Here is a 19,184-nt window from a genome sequence, read left to right on the forward strand (position 1 = left end):
AATGAAATAACAAACTTCTTGCAAATAAGGAGTATATATAAGCTAAATCTAATCGAGCATGTACACAAAAAGGAAATTTACAACATTTCATCTATAGTCTATACTGACTACATAACTCACTTCTTATAAATCTATCACAGGCATCATGTTTTTTATTCTATTTTCTGTTTTGGGATACAACTAAATATGATACTACTATTTAGAGAGAAACAAAATAATATCCATTTTTTCATACATGAATTTTCACTTATTTCGAGCTCGGTGGGAGAGATTTATTATGAAAATATTATGCATTTCTGGATTGTTTCTTTCAACTTTTTATATATGGTTAGGTTAGTTGATACAAACTTTATTTCAATACACTGCAAAAAATATTTCTTCTCCTATTAGTTTACCAGCCTTATTATCCTTTTTCCAAAAAAAAATTATGAGTGGATAGTTATCCTACTAGCTAACAACTGCATCATCATTGCAAAGAAAGAAAAAAGATTAGTTACAAACATTTAATTGCCTCTATTTTTTTATACTCCCTCCGTCCCAAGTTACTTGAGTCGTATTCTATTTTGGATCGTCCCAAGTTACTCGAATCATTTCTCTTTTTAGCTAACAACTGCATCATCATTGCAAAGAAAGAAAAAAGATTAGTTACAAACATTTAATTGCCTCTATTTTTTTATACTCCCTCCGTCCTAAGTTACTTGAGTCGTATTCTATTTTGGATCGTCCCAAGTTACTCGAATCATTTCTCTTTTTGGCTAAAAACAAAACATCTAATTACACATACTTTATTCTTTTTTTTTACTTTACCCCCTCTTCTCTCTCTTAATTCACTCTATTTTCTACTTTATTTAACTCACTAAATACAACTTTCTTAAATTATGTGCCGAAAAGAAGCGTCTCAAGTAACGTGGGGCGGAGGGAGTATAATGTAAGTTAGTTGAGAGTTTAGGTTTTGCACATAATCATAACACCATAAAGTTCATCCACCAGTAAGGTAGATAACTGCAATATTATGTTGTTGACTTCTATATATCTATTATTGCAGCAGCAATAACTTAGATCTCAACCAAAATCATTACAATTTTCACTATTGATCTACACCACCACAATTAATTCCACCATAAATGTTTTTCCAGTCTATCTACCACCATTTGATTTCAATAACATTCTCTATAATTAAAATAAAATAAAAATGAAAGATTCAAGATACTAAAATAAAGTAGACAAGATCGAATTTTGAAGCTACGTTGATTGAACAAAAATGTCTATTGACTTACAATAATTTGGAATCTCGATGTGATGATGTATGAAGGCAACGGACCCACACACCCACCCACCCACATGCTAATTTATTTGTGATTCAGTGCTGCTGCCATTGATGAGTTTCCTTTCCCCAAGGCGTTCATTTAGACTGATGAAAGAAAAAATATTTGATGTTTGCAGAGACAGTAATTAATTAATTGGTTGTTGAAGTGATTCAATGCATAAAGAAATGTACATTGTGCGAGTTGAAACGGTTTCTCTCTCCCTCTCTAGATTCTCTTAAAGGTTTCGGTGTCACAAAGGGCTGAGTTTGGAATCTTCTGGTGGTTAAAGAAGTTGTTTTTTTGTGTCAGAACAGCTCTGTTTTGCTTTCTATTTTTATTTGGAGGGGTTGACCTAAATTTGTTGTCTGATTCCTAAAATTTTGTAGTATATCCTCCAATGGTATTTTGCTGTGGGACTGAGATTTGGGGTCGGTTTCATATGGGATTTGTGACCTGTTGAGAGAGAGAAGAAATCATCTCTCTGCATTTTGCTGCATTGAATGCAGCTTTGATGAAATCAACAACTGAGCTATTGCAGGTTTGTGTTTTTCTTCAGTTTAGTTTAGCTGTTTTTCTCGAAGATCTGTGCAAGAATTGGTGAGAAATTTGGATTTGGAGTTTTAAGGAATTAGCTAAACTGAGTTTTTGGAGTTGAAAAGATGGCTTGTATGAAGCTGGGGTCCAAAACTGATGCATTCCGGCGGCAAGGGCAATCCTGGTTTGTTTCTTCATTTTATTTCTTACTAATAATAATGTTGATGATTACTCTTATTGATCTTTTCAAAAGGTGATATCTTTGTGCTGAAATTACTGTTTGTCCATGAAATCTTTGTCGAATTAGGACAAAAGAAAATGAGCTGAAATTTTGAGTTTTTGGCTTATCTGTTTGACCTTGTCTCCATCAAATAGGTGCATCTGAGGTTCATGCCCCTTGTTGTCTATTGCTGAGTTTGTAGAGTTTTTCTTACCAGTGTGATTCTTAAATGTTTGTACTTTAATATGTGTAATATTTAGGATTTGCAATGAATCAGTTCGAGGGTAAGAGCATAGACTGATTTTTTGTTCCTTTAGTTGTTGAATATGTGAGTTATTTTCATTGACTATCTGAATGAAACATCAAATTTTGAAAGGTAGTTTTAGTTAGTTTGCCTCTGTAATATATCTCTGTGCTCTTCATCTGCTCTGAAATCACTGTGTTCAACGAGTGCAGAATTCGTGACAAAGCTACTAGCAACTCTGATGCTTTTCTTTCGAGTAATATGGTGTTTCACTTCCTGACCTTTTTCCTTTTCGTTTACTCGTAGGTTCTGCACCACCGGTCTCCCTAGTGATGTAGTTGTCGAAGTTGAGGAAATGACGTTTCATCTTCACAAGGTATTGTTTCAGTTTTTCATATATATATTGGTCTTGGCTCTTCTTGTAGTAGTAGAATATTTTTAGGTGCATATTATTGTTTCATAGTGTTGATTCATCTATATGTTTGCTGTAGTAATCTAACTTAAGACATTGTGCATAGCTTGATATGATGTTGGCTGTCTGTTGTAGTTTCCGTTGCTCTCGAGAAGCGGGGTCATGGAGCGGCTCATTGCAGATGCATCCGAGGGCGAAGAAGGCTGTGTCATCAAACTCTCCGACGTTCCCGGTGGAGCAAAAACGTTCGAGCTAGTAGCTAAGTTCTGCTACGGGGTGAAACTCGAGCTCACTGCATCGAACGTTGTGCATGTTCGTTGCGCTGCTGAGCATCTCGAAATGACTGAAGAGTATGGCGAGGGCAATCTCGTTTCTCAGACCGAAATCTTTCTCAATCAGACGGTTTTTCGAAGCTGGAAAGACTCTTTGAAAGCGCTGCAGACGTGTGACGTTGTGCTCTCTGAGGCCGAGCAGCTCCACGTCCCGAAAAGATGCATCGACTCCTTGGCTGCCAAGGCGTCCACCGACCCTGCTCTGTTCGGGTGGCCTATGACGGAGCGTGGTGGCCTGATGCAGAGCCCCGGAGGGAGTGTCTTGTGGAACGGGATAAGCACGGGCGCTCAACCTAAACATTCGAGCGCAGATTGGTGGTACGAGGATGCGTCGACTTTGCCTTTGCCTCTCTACAAAAGGCTGATTTCGGCCATGGAATCCCGGGGCGTGAAGCAGGAGATGATCGCCGGCTCTCTCGTTTGTTATGCGAGAAAATACCTACCCGGCCTAAACCGGCGCCAGGGTGGCAGTGAAGAATCAACCAACCGTCTTGCAACGGTTGGATCGGCTGCCTTGCTCTCGGAACAAGAACAGAAAACTCTCGTTGAAGAGATCGATCGCTTGCTTCCCCTGCAGACGGGTCTGGTTCCGACAAAACACTTGTTCGGTCTGCTGAGAACGGCCAGGATTCTTCGAGCCGATGCCTCGTGCATATCGAACCTAGAGAAACGGATAGGGATGCAGTTCGATAAGGCAACACTCGAGGATCTTCTTATGCCGAACGTCTCTTATTCGATGGAGACTCTGTACGACGTGGACTGCGTTCAGCGGATTCTCGAGCATTTCTTGACCATGGATCAGGTGGTTGGTGATGCATCTCCTGGCTCGGTGGATGATGGCCAATCGACGGGACCGCCATCTCTAACACCCATCACTATGGTGGTCAAGTTAATCGACGGATATCTCGCGGAGGTCGCCCCCGACGTACACCTAAAACTCCCCAAATTTCACTCGCTCGCTGCAGCCGTGCCAGAGTATGCCCGGCCCTTGGATGACGGCCTTTATCGCGCTATCGACGTTTATCTCAAGGTAACTTTATCAACCACTTATTGATTAGTTATACTTTCTGGTAGTAGACTATACGAGTTTTATTATAAAATTGGTAAAGCAGGAGACCGAATAAGTGTTTGGAGTATTATTAGGATTTAGGCCTAAAATCTATCATATTTATCATTCAATCAACTAAACTTTTCATATTCTCACATACAGTCTCACCCATGGTTGGCCGAGCCCGAGCGAGAGCAGCTCTGCAGGCTGATGGACTGCCAGAAGCTCTCGCTCGAAGCTTGCACCCATGCAGCCCAGAACGAGAGGCTGCCGTTGAGGATAATAGTCCAAGTCCTCTTCTTCGAGCAGCTGCAGCTTCGAACCTCCATTGCAGGCTGCTTCCTCGTATCTGAAAACCTTGATGGCTCGAGACAGCTGAGAAGCGGGCTGATGGGGGCGAATGAGAACCAAGTCCTGAAAGTCGGGATGGATAGCATGAGGATGAGGGTGGCCGAGCTCGAGAAGGAATGCTCCAACATGAGGGAAGAGATCGATAAGCTAGGCAAGGCGAAAGGGTCGTCGCCTTCAAGCGCGTGGGGAAACATGTCAAAGAAGTTTGGGTTCCGGTTGAAGTCCCAAATGTGCAGTGCGCAGGAGGGATCTGTGAGCAAGCAAAAGATTGGCAAGGTTGGAGAGAATAAGGGAAGGGAAGGGAAGGGAAGGGAAAGAAAAGGGTACATTTAAATGAACATAAAAAAATAATTTCTTGATTTTAATTGTTTGTTTTTCCTCCTCTCACCGTTGTTGTGGGTGATATTTGATGACCATTGATATCCTGTGATCTAGTATAACTTAGGTACAGTAACCGATGAAATTTCTTTTGTGATCTATAACTTGGGTAGAGTAAAAGTGTAATTGTGTGAACGGGGAAATTTCTTTTTTTCTCATAGTAATTTTGAACTTGTTGGTATGAGTCCTTTAGTTTTTATTGATCTAGGACTCCACTTAAAATGCTTGAGTCATTTATTTCTATTTCGTGTTGATTTTGTGAACAATTATAATTTGGAAAGGAAATATGCCTCATTACACTAAACATATAAAAGGGAATGGCATTGTCATTGTTAGTGAGTCGTTGAGTTCGACATTGTGTCGAAGTCAACGACCTACTAGGATGCTTCTGGATTCCAGATCCTGGTTACCATCGTTTTGGGAAGATTCATATTATCATTCTATATTTCTTTCAATTGTAATACCAGGGAGAGTATGTTCGAAAATGATCTATTGTCTTAATTTTCCATTTTTTAAACTTTATTCAATTTTAATTTTATAACTGAATTTCTTGACCATATCAAAATAATATGTTTGAAAATAATATGGTAGTAATATTTTTTATTTATATTTATCATGCTAATTTTATTTGTATATAATTTAGAAATATGTCAATTGCATTCAAAATTGTCAAATTAAATGAGTCGGCCTGGCTTGGCGTCCGGACCATTTATTTCAAGGCTTGTTTTCCTATTATAGAATTTCTACTTTGTTATTCTACAAACGACCCATATATATAGGTCTTATTTTCTTATTCTTGAATTTTATACTCTACGTATTTTATAAATATTTAGATCTTCTCTAAAAATCATATTTTTATTGCAAATCTAGATACTTTTACTAGATGTACAACACAAAATATCTAGATATTTCTCTATAATATATTTTCACTTTCTCAACTTCATAGATATTCCTCTATAATATTGTAATACTATACATTTATTTCAATTTAAAAAACTATAGTTATCAATACTTTCTAATAAACTTTACTATTACTAGAGTCCATATGATCTCATTAAATTGGACACTGTACTCTACATCAAATAAATTATTATTACCATTTTTTATTATCAAGTAATCCATCTAATATTCACCATCAATGTTTATCTGAATTTATTATAAGTATATAGTATTTTTATTTTTAAAAAATTCTTATTTCGTTGTTTAGTTCTCAATCTACATACACAAATTCTATTTTTATCTTTAAAGAGAGTAATATCGAGTATTTTGTAAATGAATCATGGCATTGCAGTAAGCCACGTTTCTGTACATTGAAATCACTGAAAATAATTTTTTGAAAGTCTACCAACAAAAAGTGACAACAATGGCGCAATAATGCACAAGAATCACAACACCATATACCTTGTACACAGAAAAAACTCATTCCAGTCACATACAACCCTCCCACTCTATAAAAAGGAGAGGACCACGTCGCCTCACGCCTCGATCTTGAGGAGAGTATTCAACGACGTGCTGTTGAAACGCTGTGCGAGACCCCTGATCACGAGGACTATAACATCACGGAGGTGTCGGGTCTGCACCATCAAATCCACTTCATTCTCACTGTCTACAACGATTCTGAGACGGTGCTGGTCGTTTCTGAATAGGTCGACCTGAGAAAGCCGGATAAGATAGTGTCACAAGATAAGGAAAGTGCACCACACGACGAGCTATCATGGGATAGCCCCTTTTCTAGGACTAGCTATGGTAGAATAGGTATATCAGAAGTTGTAAGGATAGTTACATGGAATGGGGGAGCATAGGTTCCACGTATTTCTGTCGTAGGGAACGAGGTTTTTGAGCCAGGCTTCACAACCTTGACTCGTTTCCGGTTCACTTCAAGGATTCTTCTCTCGAGACTTCCCATTCCTGGAACCTGCAGTGTAGAAACAACCGCCATGATGAGAGTGAGAATGAAATAATTCTTGATTTTAGGAATCTTGTTAAGAATGTTGTGAACGCGAGATTACCCTTTTAGGAGATCGATCCTTGTCGCAGAGGGCCTGATCGGAACAACTTCATATTGTTAGTTTCATGAATATACAGTTTTGGATGCTATTAGCAATTGCATAATTGAATACTTATGCAATTAAAAAATAAAATACAATATGTATGAATGATGCAACTGTTTATCTACATTGATGGAAAACAAACTCATAGCAGTAGTCACCATACCTCGAACTTCACGGCTCCGAGATCAAGCATATGCTTCACTTCTTTATGAACATCAGGCTCTGCAAGAACAAGTTATTAACGTTTATGAAAAGGTCAGATTAAATTTGAGCACAAGCATTTGGACAGAAGTCCAATGTTGTCACGAAAGAAACGATTATGTCGATGCTTATACACCATAGTGGTGAACCAATGATGTTGAAAGGTATAAGTAGAAAAAGAGAATGTACTTACCAACTGCGATAGGATCTGTTGATGCAGAAATGGGTTGTCCCTCAACTCCATCGTCTCTAACTGGTGTATAAATAGCAACTAGCCTGTAGCCAACATCATCCACATTAGCCTCATACATCCTTCCCGTCTCCTCTGCAGGACAAACCAAACACGCATATCATGAAGGGTTGACTAAATTATCCTTATTTTGCAAGATTTTGCAAATCCTTATTGATGTGTACTTTTTCCTGAGTTATAACAATGGAAGAAGCAGGAGAGATTGTATACCAGGAATAGAGATGAGGTCAGGACTTCCAACCATTGATCGAAGCCACTGAATCCGACTTTTGCCTTCCTTTCCTCCGCTGTAAGTTCCTTTCACAGCGTATAAATTGGTGTGGAAACCTCGGCCCTCTATTTCTAGCTTGTCTATTCTAGGAATTCCTGATACAAACAAACGAGGAATACTTGAGTGACAACTTCACCTCACAATAAACTCTGTCAGGCATCGTGAAATTGCTGCACGGAGTAAAGACCTGGTATGATTGGTTCGGTTTCAGCATAAGCGGGTTCACTTGATCTTCCAAATGCATCAGTGACGACACATTCACACTTCAGGCAGCGGCCTATGTCCTCAAACCGCGCCTTGTACGAGCAAGACCTCTGTGATGGTATTGGCTCGAAAGTCTTCTCGTTACCAGTTTCAGACAAGAAGAACCTACAACATTAACGTCATTCTATGAGATGACCATACAAGCTTCTGTAAAATTCTAGTAACAAGCTATATATGAAACCGGGAAATGATGATAAAGTGGTAAGCGGAGTGAACGGAAGTGAAAATTCGGACATATCGAGCAAGTTGCGTGTGGAGTTCATTACCATTGGTATCTAACTTCTTTCTTGTACTTCCCCCAAACAAGCTGTTGATTTTCATCCTTTGGGATAACTTCCAACGCGGTCAATATTTGTCCTTCAACAGCTTTACCAGTGAGAGCTAGCACCTCGATTCTTGGCAATTCTGACACAGTAAGTGTAGACTTCAGGAGCAGATTTAAATAAAATTTATTTATTCCAAATGAAAATAACACATCAACTTCTTGGCTCAGTGGAAAGTTGAGATATATACCTGGCAAGACTATATCACTTGGCTCAGATAGTCGAAGTTCTCCAATGACCGAATCTGAACGAACTGGTGTATATCTGCAAGGGACATAAAACGTTTTGGAAGGATAAATACACTCGCCAACAAATAACATATTCAAGATTTTTGAAGCATTTGAAAAACTTCAGCAGACAATTTTATTACCCGAACAACAATCTGCAGTTATAATCCTCCTCTGAAACTTCGTACGTTCTAGAATTAGCTCCAGCGATTAGAACCATCGATTCACTATCAGATTCTCTATACCAACTAAAGAGACTCGTTCCTTCGTACCCACCAAAATATTCTCCTTCTCCGAAATAGGTGGTTGATGTCAATTTCTCCACGAGAACATTGGAGACAATTGGAAGTGCTGTAACAATTAAACGAATACGTGATTAAGACATATACACCAATTGTACGCCATATTTATTGCACAGAAACAAGACAATACCTGGAATAACTGGGGATTCACTAATTGTTACCAAAGGCGCTCCATGTTTACCATCCGATCGTGTAGGCAGCCAATACAAGGCTAGGTAAGATCCCACGTCTTCCAGAGATGGAGTATATGTTCTGAAGAGAAGAATTGATTTCGCTATCAAACATGACACTGAATTCATAAAACAATGGGATACCTAACTTCAAAAAGTTCTTACAATCCATATGCACATATATTGACATTTTCAGAATCATCTGCCAGTTCCATCAGAGAAGACTTGTTAAGCTTGTCCTTAGTTCTAAACCAAATATATTTCCCAACTCCTTCTTGTCCTCCGAAGTACTTGGTAGTACTGACCACTTCCTGACCCTCATAGCACTCAGAAATTGCCAGTTCAACACCACGTGGCTCACCTACATAGTAAATTACATTTATTAGCTAATAAGTGTCAAGAGCAAATAAAACAGCTGAAGCACTCACCGGGTGAAACCACGCAAGAAACCAAGGTTTTTGGGCTCCCCTTCAAGCCATCCGCACGGACAGGTGTATATACAAGCTCCACAGAGTCTCCCACCTCATCGATAGTTAAATCTAAAAACTCTGCAATGGCATGTTTCAATTTGTTAGATTTATTGAGGGAAAGGGAGTAGAACAATCACTTGCAAAAAACACTTACCTCCATTATGAAGCTTCTCCTTATAACCATTATCTTTCACTCTGAACCATTCACACAAACAATCTCCTTTCACCCTGAAAAGAAAATCATTTTAATTCATCCAATGAGAATAGAGTTTGCAAATAATAATAATGACAATGAGCTTCCATGAGATTACCCTCCACCATAAGAAGCAATGAAACTTAGGCACTCCCCTTCTATCAAGGATCCCTGGAATTCGAGCGACCGGCATGTTGGGGGGCCTGTGTGTCAGACAATGATGTTATTACTTTGAAGTTGTTGATATTTTCAGCATGCAATGGTATTCTAATAGATCGATGCATTTACTGAAAAAGCATTTCATGGAAAAGTTCTGATTGCTTGATTGATTAACTATTACACTTTAAACTGTCATGTACCTGGATCCATGTTAATGATATAAGTTTCTATAAAGTTAGGGGAATAAAGAATTTTTGGGAAAATAAACCCCAACGGAAATGCAATCTATTTGTAGAGTGAAAAAAAATTCCTCATAAGTAATTTAAAATTATACAGGAAACCGAAATTTAGTTACCGGCTACAATTGGTCCAACTTGTTCGGAGAGGACAATAGGGCCACGGGCTCCATCATTTCGAATTGGCTCACAGGAAACTGAGATGTAGAAACCAATATCCTCTACAGAGAGCATGTACGATGAAGAAGTTGCACCTTTTATCTCATCATGGGTGCTATATGAACGAGTCTGCAACATCAATTTCTATATTTTTAGCCTCACAAAAACTGCATTTATGGTTAAATTTCATTTAAGTATTTATTTGCAAACAAGGCTTGGGATGTAAACTTTCAAATACCCGAAACCAGCGGTAGACCGACTCTCCCTCTTCACCACCCCAATATTTCTTTTCAACACTTAGAGTAGTGCCTTCGACACCAGTTCCAGTAATTTGTAAGGAAAGCAATCTTGGAGTACCTGAAGGCAAATAATTACATTAAGCTTTGCATTGACTAATATAGCTGCAACAACTTGAAAGATGCTATGACATAAGAAATATTATACAACTAGTTTTACTGCTTGGGGGCCGAGCAGATGTTCACACAACATAAATAGCAGAAATATTTCAATGTGGTTCTAAGAGAAGTGTAACAGGCCATGCAAAGTTAAACAAGAACCTAATATCTAATTACCTGGGCGAACGCGTTCTTGTCCTGTGCAAGTTCTAGGCTCACCTGCAATACCATCATCGCGCACCGGAGTACAAGTAAAAGATATAAATTTACCAATGGCATCTTTTGGGACTCGATATTGAAGGAGACCTGCGACCTCAGGTATTGAAGTACCCAGGTCATTTTCCACCTGCAGGAACTCAAGAATATGTTAACTTGTGGAAAGGCTTAAAATGCAAAGTTATATACTCCCCCCATCCCATAAAAATATGGGCAATGTGTATGGCACGGGAATAAAGACAGAATAAAGACAAAATTGGCAAAGTAAGAGAGAGGATGAGAATGGTATGGTAAAGTAGTGTTAGTGGATAGTGGGACCTACATTATCAAATTGATATAACTTTCCAAAAATAGAATGCACATATTTTTGTGGGACGGATGAAAGTGGAAAGTGCACATATTTTTATGGGACGGAGGGAGTAATATTTTACCTCATGAAGATACCAATTATAGATACTCTTCCCCTCATGACCCCCAATATAACCATACGACGCTGTCAACACTCCACCTTCAGAGTAATCGCCGGTTATAGCCAAAAAATTAAGACTGGGAGGCAGAGCTGCAAAGTTCATAATATAGATCAGAAAATGTTTTCAAACAGATTACTTCCAGCATTTGCATACAAATGAATTTTTCGCAAGTACGGAAGATACTCACTCTCAATAGCTATTTCGGATATCACATAAACTGGTTCACCAGTTTCACCATCCGGGGTCATTGGTGTGAATTTAGCAACTATATATTTACCAACAGCACCCAATGGTATGCGAAATGCCTGCATAAAGTAGAATGCCTTAATTCGTACATTCATAACAGAAGTCAAGATTGGATATTTGGATGTACTTAATGCTTCTTACCTTAGCGATTTTGGATGTACTTAATGCTTCAATACCATTCTCACCCTCAAAAGTAGAAGAACTAGTTTTGAACCACTGAACTCTACTAGAAGCTTCAGTTCCTCCGGTCACAATGCCAGTGACAGAAACCTTACTTCCTTCTTTTAGTTCACCAATTATCTTTAGATTTGTTACTTTTGGTGGGGCTGTTATTTGCATAAAGGAAAAAGTAAGAACTTTGAGGCAGGGTAGACGGAGAAGATGTAGATGTTAACAAATATAAAATTAAAAGATAAAATAAATTCGAATTCACAGCGAATGTATTATTAGTCAATTTTTATTCATAATAAGTATATTTGTTAGCCTGAACGATTCCCCTCGACATCTTATTTTTAGTAGCCACTCCAACAAAAAAATGTTTTAACATACCCGGCTTAACTATTTGGGAGACTACAGACATAGGTTTCCCTTCCTGCCCTGAAAAGTGGCCATAGCCAAAACAAAGGGAAAATTATATGTTGGTACAACCAAGGAAAAATACGAAATACAAGACATTAAAGATGTAAATGAACTCACCTTCAAAGTTCACAGGCAGGTAAACAAATGCCAACTGTCGTCCAATATCTTCTTTTGTTAAAGAATACTCATTTGCCCCCATTACCACCAGCGTGCGTTCTCTGCATACAGATTTTTATTAAGTGAGCACATCAGCTTCATCCCAAGGAAACAAATTTATTAACTTGTCCTTGAAAAAATAAATCCAATAAACTGGCTTGCAGGTGCAATTAAGAAACTAAGAATAAGATAGTAATTGATATGCTAATTAATTAAACAGGTTTCATAACTAAATATGCCAAGAACTAAAGTTTCAAGAGAAAATGGCAAATGAATAACTTGAAGCAAAGGAAACTAACCCTGTATCCTTATCCTCACGCAACCACTCAAACCTGCTGGGCCCTTCTTTTCCTCCAAAATATTCCCCTAAGCCCTTGATTACACATCCTTCAATGACATCTCCACTAATTTGGACATTGCTTACAGATGGAGGAGCTGCCAACAGAGGACAATGAAATACATGAGCAACAAAAACAGAGAGAAATTTTGAATTGAATCATAAATATAGGAGACAAATGATATGTGAGTAGAATCAATAAGGAACTTATACAAAAATATGTTTTATTCGGGCATGATAATGTTGACTTTATTCAACAGAAAGGCAGGTCAACTTTTCGAGTATCACACTTCACTTTAAAAGTAAAAGCAATTCCAGAAACATGCTAATGTTATGCTAAGAAAGGATGAATTCACCAAATTCACACCTGCTTTTACATAATCTGTGATGGCATATTGAGGTTCCCCTTTGGCACCTTCTTCAGTAACAGGAGTGTACATGAAAACCAAACATGAACCTACATCATCCAAGATCAGCCGGTAGTCTTCTTCTTCTGCACCCGTAATTACAACCGGGCTACTATTCCATCGTCTCCTAAGCCAACTGTAGAGCACGTGATAAATTTAACTTTCATAAAGTGAAACAGTATTTTCTCTTGGAATATTAAACAATTCAAAACCAAAATGTTTCATTGGGACATATATGATCTCACCTAGCAACACCTTTCCCTGGAGTTCCTCCACACCATGCAACCTCCACATGCCCTTTGATTGTGTTTCCTTCCACAAGCTCCCCAGACACATCAATCTTTATGACCTTAGGAATACCAGTTCCTACAGAATGATGCAATAAAATAATTAACACATGGAAAATGTATATACACCAAACAGATTTCTTTTAGACTACGCTTTGTACAAAGAGTGTGAGGAAATTGCAGTGATTCATCAATTAATTATTAAATGTGTACCCTTAGAAACTTGTGAAGATATTGCAAAAATTGTAGGATAATCTGTATCTCCCAGTATTGGAGTGCACTCCACTTTCAGGATTCTACCAATGTCATCCTTCTTCGGGAAGTAGACCTGACATAGATTTAAAGGATATTATAACTTATAAAAGAGGCTTGATAAACTAAATTTCTTGAGAACTATATGACACCTCTCCACATGCACCAGGAATAGCTATGAAATTTGAAGGAGTTCGTCCTCCAATAAACCATTGGAACTTCAAGTCTAGTACGACATCACTGTGTTCATTTGTGTCCCTCACAAACTCAAAGTGGCAACAGCAAGTATCTTCCTCAAATGGTTGGTCTACAAAAGCCTTTTTCAGCAAGTACCCAGAAGGAAGTTGGTCTTTCCATTGTTCGATCAAAAACTTGAAAGTTGAGTCTGTTGACAAATACAAAGCATGCATACTCATAAACTTAGGTTGGAAAAAGGACAGGCCATACTATGATTGCTGCCTGATACAGCAATCATAAAAGTAATGTCACCATGAATCATGGGTTCAAAAACCTGCGACAAGCATGATTTATTACATACCAACAGCTTGTTCTGGACGGCATAGTTCCCAGCCACCTCGAATGCACAAGGCAGTGTGTGAAGGGTAACGCTTGGCAATCGATATCTCCTCGCGGGAAAGATCTGCATGAATTTTGAACTGGTAAATAGTAGAGAATAAAGTAGTTAAGATTACTCACTGATAGATTTAAGAGCAGCAAGTAGGCCATATAGTATTATACAAAAAAATCTCCTACCAGGTGACCGTGAGAAAGGGGTAGGAGGCAGTTCCTATTAAAAATGTTTCCACAATTTTTAAATCGTTGCATATTTAACATCTACTGATAAAAGGAGTAAAAAACCAGAATGAGTCAAGTGACCACCAAATGTGAGTACAAACATAACTATTGGACATACCCCTATCATTGACTTTTTTTAAGGTTGGGCCAACGAGCAAAATTGCGGCTGCTTCCAGACGAGACATCTTTAGTATAGGGTTCTCCTCTACTCGCAGATGCTGCAAATCATCATTGTTAAAAGTGTAGATGCATTAAATTTTGAATGTAACGACAAAAAAAAGATGACTGCCACATCTACAATTGCGCAATAAGTTGACCTAGGAAGAAAAGTTTGCAGCTATATGTGCAATGCATTTAATCAACCCACCTCAAGAGATGGTAACTGTGGGAAGCCTTTCAAAGTTGATATTTTATTTTTGCTGGCAGCAAGTACCTATGGAAACATAAAAGTGGTTTTATGAACTGAAATCACAGAAAGAGCAAGGTTTTTAAAGCAAAAGATGTACCTGCAAACGAGGCTGGCTCGCCATTGATAGAGATTTTAACTTATTCTGAGCTACAGAGAGAAACTGAAAAGCAAATGGGAATTAGTTTTGTCGTCAAACACAATCCTTACAAATATGTGACAGAAAGCACGATCCCAAATGATTTCTAGAGGTTCACCTCCAGGTTCGGAAGCTCAGGAAGGCTCCTCAAGGATGTGATCTGATTTCCAGCAAGATAAAGTTGCTGCAATAAAAGAAAAACTGTGTGATTATAAAAACATGTCATCCATTTTATAAACAGTTCAGCGTCAGCTAAAGGAATCACCTGCAGAGCTTTGCAATTCTCAAGCGGCTCAAAACCAGGTCCTTTGAAGTCGTTAAAACTCAAATCCAGAACCTAAAAGTAAAACAAGGGCAATGCAGAAAAGTTATAAGACAAAGACGAGATGCCACTAGCAATGCAAGAAAACATCCAACCCAAAGATATGGATTAAAATACTCATTTATGATCAATCAGAATGTACCTTCACTCGTTTCAGGACTTCAACACCATCCAGTGTGGACAAGAGGTTGTCTCTTAGATACACAAACTGCAATAAAATTTACTTTAGTGTCAAACATATATAACTACATGCATAGATGAACACAATGTTCCACAAATATTAAGCTTAACGTGTTCCCTCCAAAGTCGCTTTACAAAAACTGGTAATGCTTCAGATTGACTGTTAAAATTTATTAATATTAAAATTGGTGGCTCATTTGTTGCACTAATATTTTGTCTCCGACAATTATATTTTCCAAGGATAAATGGAAAACAGAGCTATGTTCATTTTCTGTAAGTTATTCTAGTCTCTAGCAACGTAGTGCAATATCAAAGTTAGAATCATAAGTTACTCTAGCAACCTAGTGAAAATATAAAGTAAGTCTCATGCAGTAAAAGTAAAGCATCCCAAAAAATAAGGTAATGGTCAAGAAATGCAATGAAAAGTACCTCTAGATTTGGTGATAAGTTCAGTCCACCACTGCTGAGTGTCCGTATCTTGTGGCCCCGGAGATCTAACCTCTATAATTGAAAAAATGACACAAATATCTAATTAACTAAAAAACTAAGAAAGAAATGATGTGGAGTAATAAATAATAGGAAAAACTACAACTGCCTACCGAACTTCACATTTTTTCTCATTATGCCACATTTTACCTTTACATTTCTTTTAAATTTTTCCTCTCTCCATACATTCAAAATGTTACATCTAACGTAAAGGACTTTGGGTTTATGCTTGTTTTAAAGGCTAAAGTTGATGAAAAAAATTGAGCAGAACATGTAGCATTATCCTTTTGCACCTAATATGGAAATAAACAAATCCAACCTCTGAAACAAGCATTAACTATAAATTTTGAATTACAGCTGCTCAAGATGAGATACAGATTTGAAAAAAAATGCTAATTTTGAATAAGAAACAAAACAAAACAAAAACAAAAATAGTTCAAGTAACTAAATGGGGAAAATGCAAAAGTTGGTGGAGTGATTGTACTTATAGCAAATGTTCATTCAAGCCCCTGCAAAGGCAATAACTAAGACTCACATCGGTCTCTCCATGTGGTTTTACAATATGCATTATGCATGCCCATTTTCTACTATTTATGTTCATTATATCATGTGTAAAACAAGCGAAATCACATATTTGGTAATATCTCTCACCGGATATAGTTAGTTGACAATTTGGGCAAGTCTGTTATAGCCTAATATTAATGTACCAGTTTTTTTAAAGCATTCTCATAGAATTCTTACCACATCATCGCTAGCTTTCACCTCTACTTGAGGAAGCATTATCAGACGTGAGTCCCGACTTTCTGGAGTTCCAACTCTCTTACGACCAGATAAAATAGAACTTCTGTCGAGAGACGTTGACAGACTACCAGATTTGGACCCACTGGAAACTGTGGGTGAGCGAGCAGAGTGAGGAGAAACTTTTGCGACTGACTTCCTAACGGCGCTACTACTCCCACTGCTATCTAATGATGGAGAAGAAATCGTCTTCATGGACGAAACAGACAATTGAGACGATCTCAAAGAGCTTTTTTTCATAGAATCTTGTTTACTTGACTCGGAACTGGCTGGCGTCCTTGGACTTCTAGCAGCAGGGGAAATAGGAATTGACTTTCGCGTTTCAGAGATACTCTGCCTGATAGCAGGCTTAACACCAATGGATGATGTTATGCTCCTCCGGAGTTCGGGAAGAGATTTTCTTAGTGGGTCTGAAGCTAAAGAGCTGCTTTTTTTACCACCTGCCAAACCATTGCCAGTAGTCTGACGTTTCGTGATTACCATCGGCTGTTTTTCAGGCAGACCACCAGTGCTGCTCCTTCTAACCACAGGGACTGATCCTGAAGTTCGCAGTGTGCTGCTCAAAGTTGGTCTAGCCAATGTCGATCTTGTCTGATTAGCACTAGAGTCGGTACCACTCCTTGTTTTTCTAGAACTCCCACCTGTATCAGTGCCTTTATTTGAAGCAGTGCCATTGGCCTTTGGCACCCTAGAGCCTTTCTTCACACTCTCGGAGCAAGGTTCTTCGTGAAGCATCGGGGCTTGCAGCTCAGGCACCAAATGTTCAGCCTCTACCTCTACTGGAACCTCAGTTGATTGGGCAACCTCCATTGTAGAAACTATCCTAGCTTCAATGGACTAAAAATAATTCAGTTACAATCACCACAAGGTGCAAGACAATCGATAGGCAATATCACAAGTTTAAGCAGCCTAATGCTAAGCTGCATTTTAGTTTTTACACCATGGGTTAGATGCAATAGAATGTGAGAATTAAATTTTCTTGAATCCCATTCAATCGAAGAACAAAATTAAATTAGCAGAACTTATAATCCTGAAACATCAACCATGTGGATTTTAACAGTAATGCAATACCTTATGCCTGAAAAAATGTCCCTTGCAGAGCCATATCTAATCCACCATTGCCCATATTTGTACTCTCAGATTTTAGCTCCCAAACTATACTGAAGAATTAAAATAGAACATGTAAAACACCAGACACGGTTGCTCAAAAATAAACCTCTCGAGTTCAATATAATCTACCATTGTTCCTAAACAACTGCAATTGAATAATAACATCCCGTAAAGGCATACAAAATTGTTCTTTAAGATTGTTCTATAAACTAATTCAGAAAAATCTACAATAGAATCCAATTAATACCAAATAACCAGAAAACCATTAAAAATTTGATCTTTAAGGCTGCTCTATAGACTAATTCAATAAATGACTACAGTTAAAACCAAGTAAGCCATGGAAAAGCATAAAAATTTATTAAGGTTGGTCTACAAACTAATCCTTCAAAAATTTTTATAACTAATTCATCCGAAAAGATATTAAGAACAAAAAAAAGCTTCTTTTTTTAGCTCTCGACTACTTCAACCTTCAATGTAAACAAACCCACATTAACCTCCACTCAAAAAAAAAACCACCAAAAAGCAATCATGAAAAGGCCAAGCTTCAAACTCGAGAAACTGAACCAAATTCAAGCCAGCCAAGAAAAAAAATCAGCAGCAGCAAAAAGGGACAAAAATGCAGTATGAATTTGAGTTCAACTACCTCAAAAATAGCTTAGATCTGCTGAAGTAGAGTGATGCCCATCAAGAAAAAGGAGCAAGGCAGTTCAACTACACTGGGAAACTTAGGGTTCTGAAGTCTGAATTAAAGCAAATTGTTACTAGTGAGCTACTTACGTACATAGATACATAGATAGGTAACATAAAGAAAGAAAGAAAGACAGTATCTCACCTTTTTCCTCGTTTTCAAAGCGTGCTGATAAAAAAAAGAGTAGTGAAGAGAGTGAGAAAGCAAGAACTGTGGTGAAGAAGTTAAAATATGTGAGAGAAGAGGGGGAGAGAGAGAGGAGGGCATATATATTTGTTATTGGGCATTGGGGCCGAGGTGAGGTGGTTTACAGAGCATAATGCTCCATGTTTTTTGTCTGAAAGCATAAACCACCCATTGAGGTTCCCCTTTTTTGGGGTGCCTACGTAATTATGTGGTTTTGTTGATGCTTTTTTCGTATTATTTTGGAGGAGGGATTTGGCGGAAAATCGGGTTACCGAAGAAGCCGGTTTTCAAATCAAATTTAAATGGAAGCGTCTCACCTGAACTTGGGGCCCATCTACAGGTAGGAACAATTTTTTTCGTTTTAATTCCATAAATACTCCATAACAATAATTTGCATTCTATATATGATACCAGTAAATTGTCTATGAGCCGTTTTTTTAAAATTTTAGGGCGTCCCATTAATATAGAATTAATTTTATTTTTAGCAAAAAAATAGCAGATTCTATTTCCACTTTATTCTCTACTATTTATTTGAATATTAATACTTTATTATCACTCATGTTGTAATTCCTAGTATATTTTTATCCATCATACCGGACATATCTTTTTTAAAATCTCTATACCTGA

General features: G+C 37.9%; 2 protein-coding genes across 9 annotated transcripts; one reads left to right on the plus strand and one right to left on the minus strand.

Annotated features, from left to right (window-relative positions):
* The first annotated feature begins 1,336 nt into the window (after positions 1-1,336).
* On the plus strand, positions 1,337-5,069 carry LOC121743599 (BTB/POZ domain-containing protein At1g30440-like). Of its 3 annotated transcripts, none has more exons than XM_042136926.1 (5): positions 1,337-1,845; positions 1,933-2,025; positions 2,612-2,681; positions 2,853-4,079; positions 4,260-5,069. In XM_042136926.1, the coding sequence occupies exons 2-5, from the start codon at positions 1,967-1,969 to the stop codon at positions 4,779-4,781; spliced, it is 1,878 nt and encodes a 625-aa protein (XP_041992860.1). In that variant the 5' UTR covers positions 1,337-1,845; positions 1,933-1,966; the 3' UTR covers positions 4,782-5,069. The 3 variants fall into 3 exon arrangements, with proteins under 3 accessions (XP_041992860.1, XP_041992862.1, XP_041992863.1); XM_042136928.1 differs by having other exon boundaries at positions 1,337-1,586; positions 1,694-2,025; XM_042136929.1 differs by having other exon boundaries at positions 1,337-1,548; positions 1,694-2,025.
* A 990-nt stretch (positions 5,070-6,059) lies between these two features.
* Positions 6,060-18,689, minus strand: LOC121744494 (187-kDa microtubule-associated protein AIR9-like). 6 transcript variants are annotated; one of them, XM_042138045.1, is made up of 40 exons: positions 18,516-18,689; positions 18,327-18,423; positions 17,645-17,728; positions 16,517-17,400; positions 15,719-15,790; positions 15,252-15,317; positions 15,053-15,124; positions 14,906-14,971; positions 14,749-14,811; positions 14,610-14,675; positions 14,361-14,460; positions 13,986-14,087; positions 13,600-13,832; positions 13,409-13,523; positions 13,154-13,274; positions 12,869-13,044; positions 12,464-12,599; positions 12,126-12,226; positions 11,979-12,026; positions 11,571-11,755; positions 11,371-11,488; positions 11,145-11,272; positions 10,675-10,843; positions 10,341-10,459; positions 10,063-10,231; positions 9,667-9,751; positions 9,510-9,583; positions 9,314-9,433; positions 9,051-9,246; positions 8,846-8,967; positions 8,557-8,764; positions 8,377-8,450; positions 8,130-8,268; positions 7,787-7,968; positions 7,539-7,694; positions 7,272-7,403; positions 7,041-7,099; positions 6,836-6,868; positions 6,610-6,741; positions 6,060-6,478 (listed from the first exon to the last, which is right to left on the minus strand). In XM_042138045.1, the coding sequence occupies exons 4-40, from the start codon at positions 17,381-17,383 to the stop codon at positions 6,302-6,304; spliced, it is 5,181 nt and encodes a 1,726-aa protein (XP_041993979.1). In that variant the 5' UTR covers positions 17,384-17,400; positions 17,645-17,728; positions 18,327-18,423; positions 18,516-18,689; the 3' UTR covers positions 6,060-6,301. The 6 variants fall into 6 exon arrangements, with proteins under 6 accessions (XP_041993979.1, XP_041993977.1, XP_041993976.1 ...); XM_042138043.1 differs by having other exon boundaries at positions 16,517-17,410; XM_042138042.1 differs by having other exon boundaries at positions 17,645-17,733.
* Between the last annotated feature and the right edge of the window lie 495 nt (positions 18,690-19,184).

This window comes from Salvia splendens, chromosome 8 (genome assembly GCF_004379255.2).
Source record: "Salvia splendens isolate huo1 chromosome 8, SspV2, whole genome shotgun sequence".
NCBI classification, from domain to species: domain Eukaryota; kingdom Viridiplantae; phylum Streptophyta; class Magnoliopsida; order Lamiales; family Lamiaceae; genus Salvia; species Salvia splendens.

What these genes read in the sequence shown, in the direction of transcription:
- LOC121743599 (XM_042136926.1), top strand. Translation starts at nt 1,967, where the DNA reads ATGGCTTGTATGAAGCTGGGGTCCAAAACTGATGCATTCCGGCGGCAA. An exon ending in CGGCGGCAAGGGCAATCCTG is followed by an intron (nt 2,026 to 2,611) that starts GTTTGTTTCTTC and finishes GTTTACTCGTAG; the next exon opens with GTTCTGCACCACCGGTCTCC. An exon ending in CTATCGACGTTTATCTCAAG is followed by an intron (nt 4,080 to 4,259) that starts GTAACTTTATCA and finishes TCTCACATACAG; the next exon opens with TCTCACCCATGGTTGGCCGA.
- LOC121744494 (XM_042138046.1), bottom strand. Translation starts at nt 17,383, where the DNA reads ATGGAGGTTGCCCAATCAACTGAGGTTCCAGTAGAGGTAGAGGCTGAA. An exon ending in ATTGCTTCTTATGGTGGAGG is followed by an intron (nt 9,584 to 9,666) that starts GTAATCTCATGG and finishes TTTTCTTTTCAG; the next exon opens with GGTGAAAGGAGATTGTTTGT. An exon ending in GGAGAAGCTTCATAATGGAG is followed by an intron (nt 9,434 to 9,509) that starts GTAAGTGTTTTT and finishes ATGCCATTGCAG; the next exon opens with AGTTTTTAGATTTAACTATC.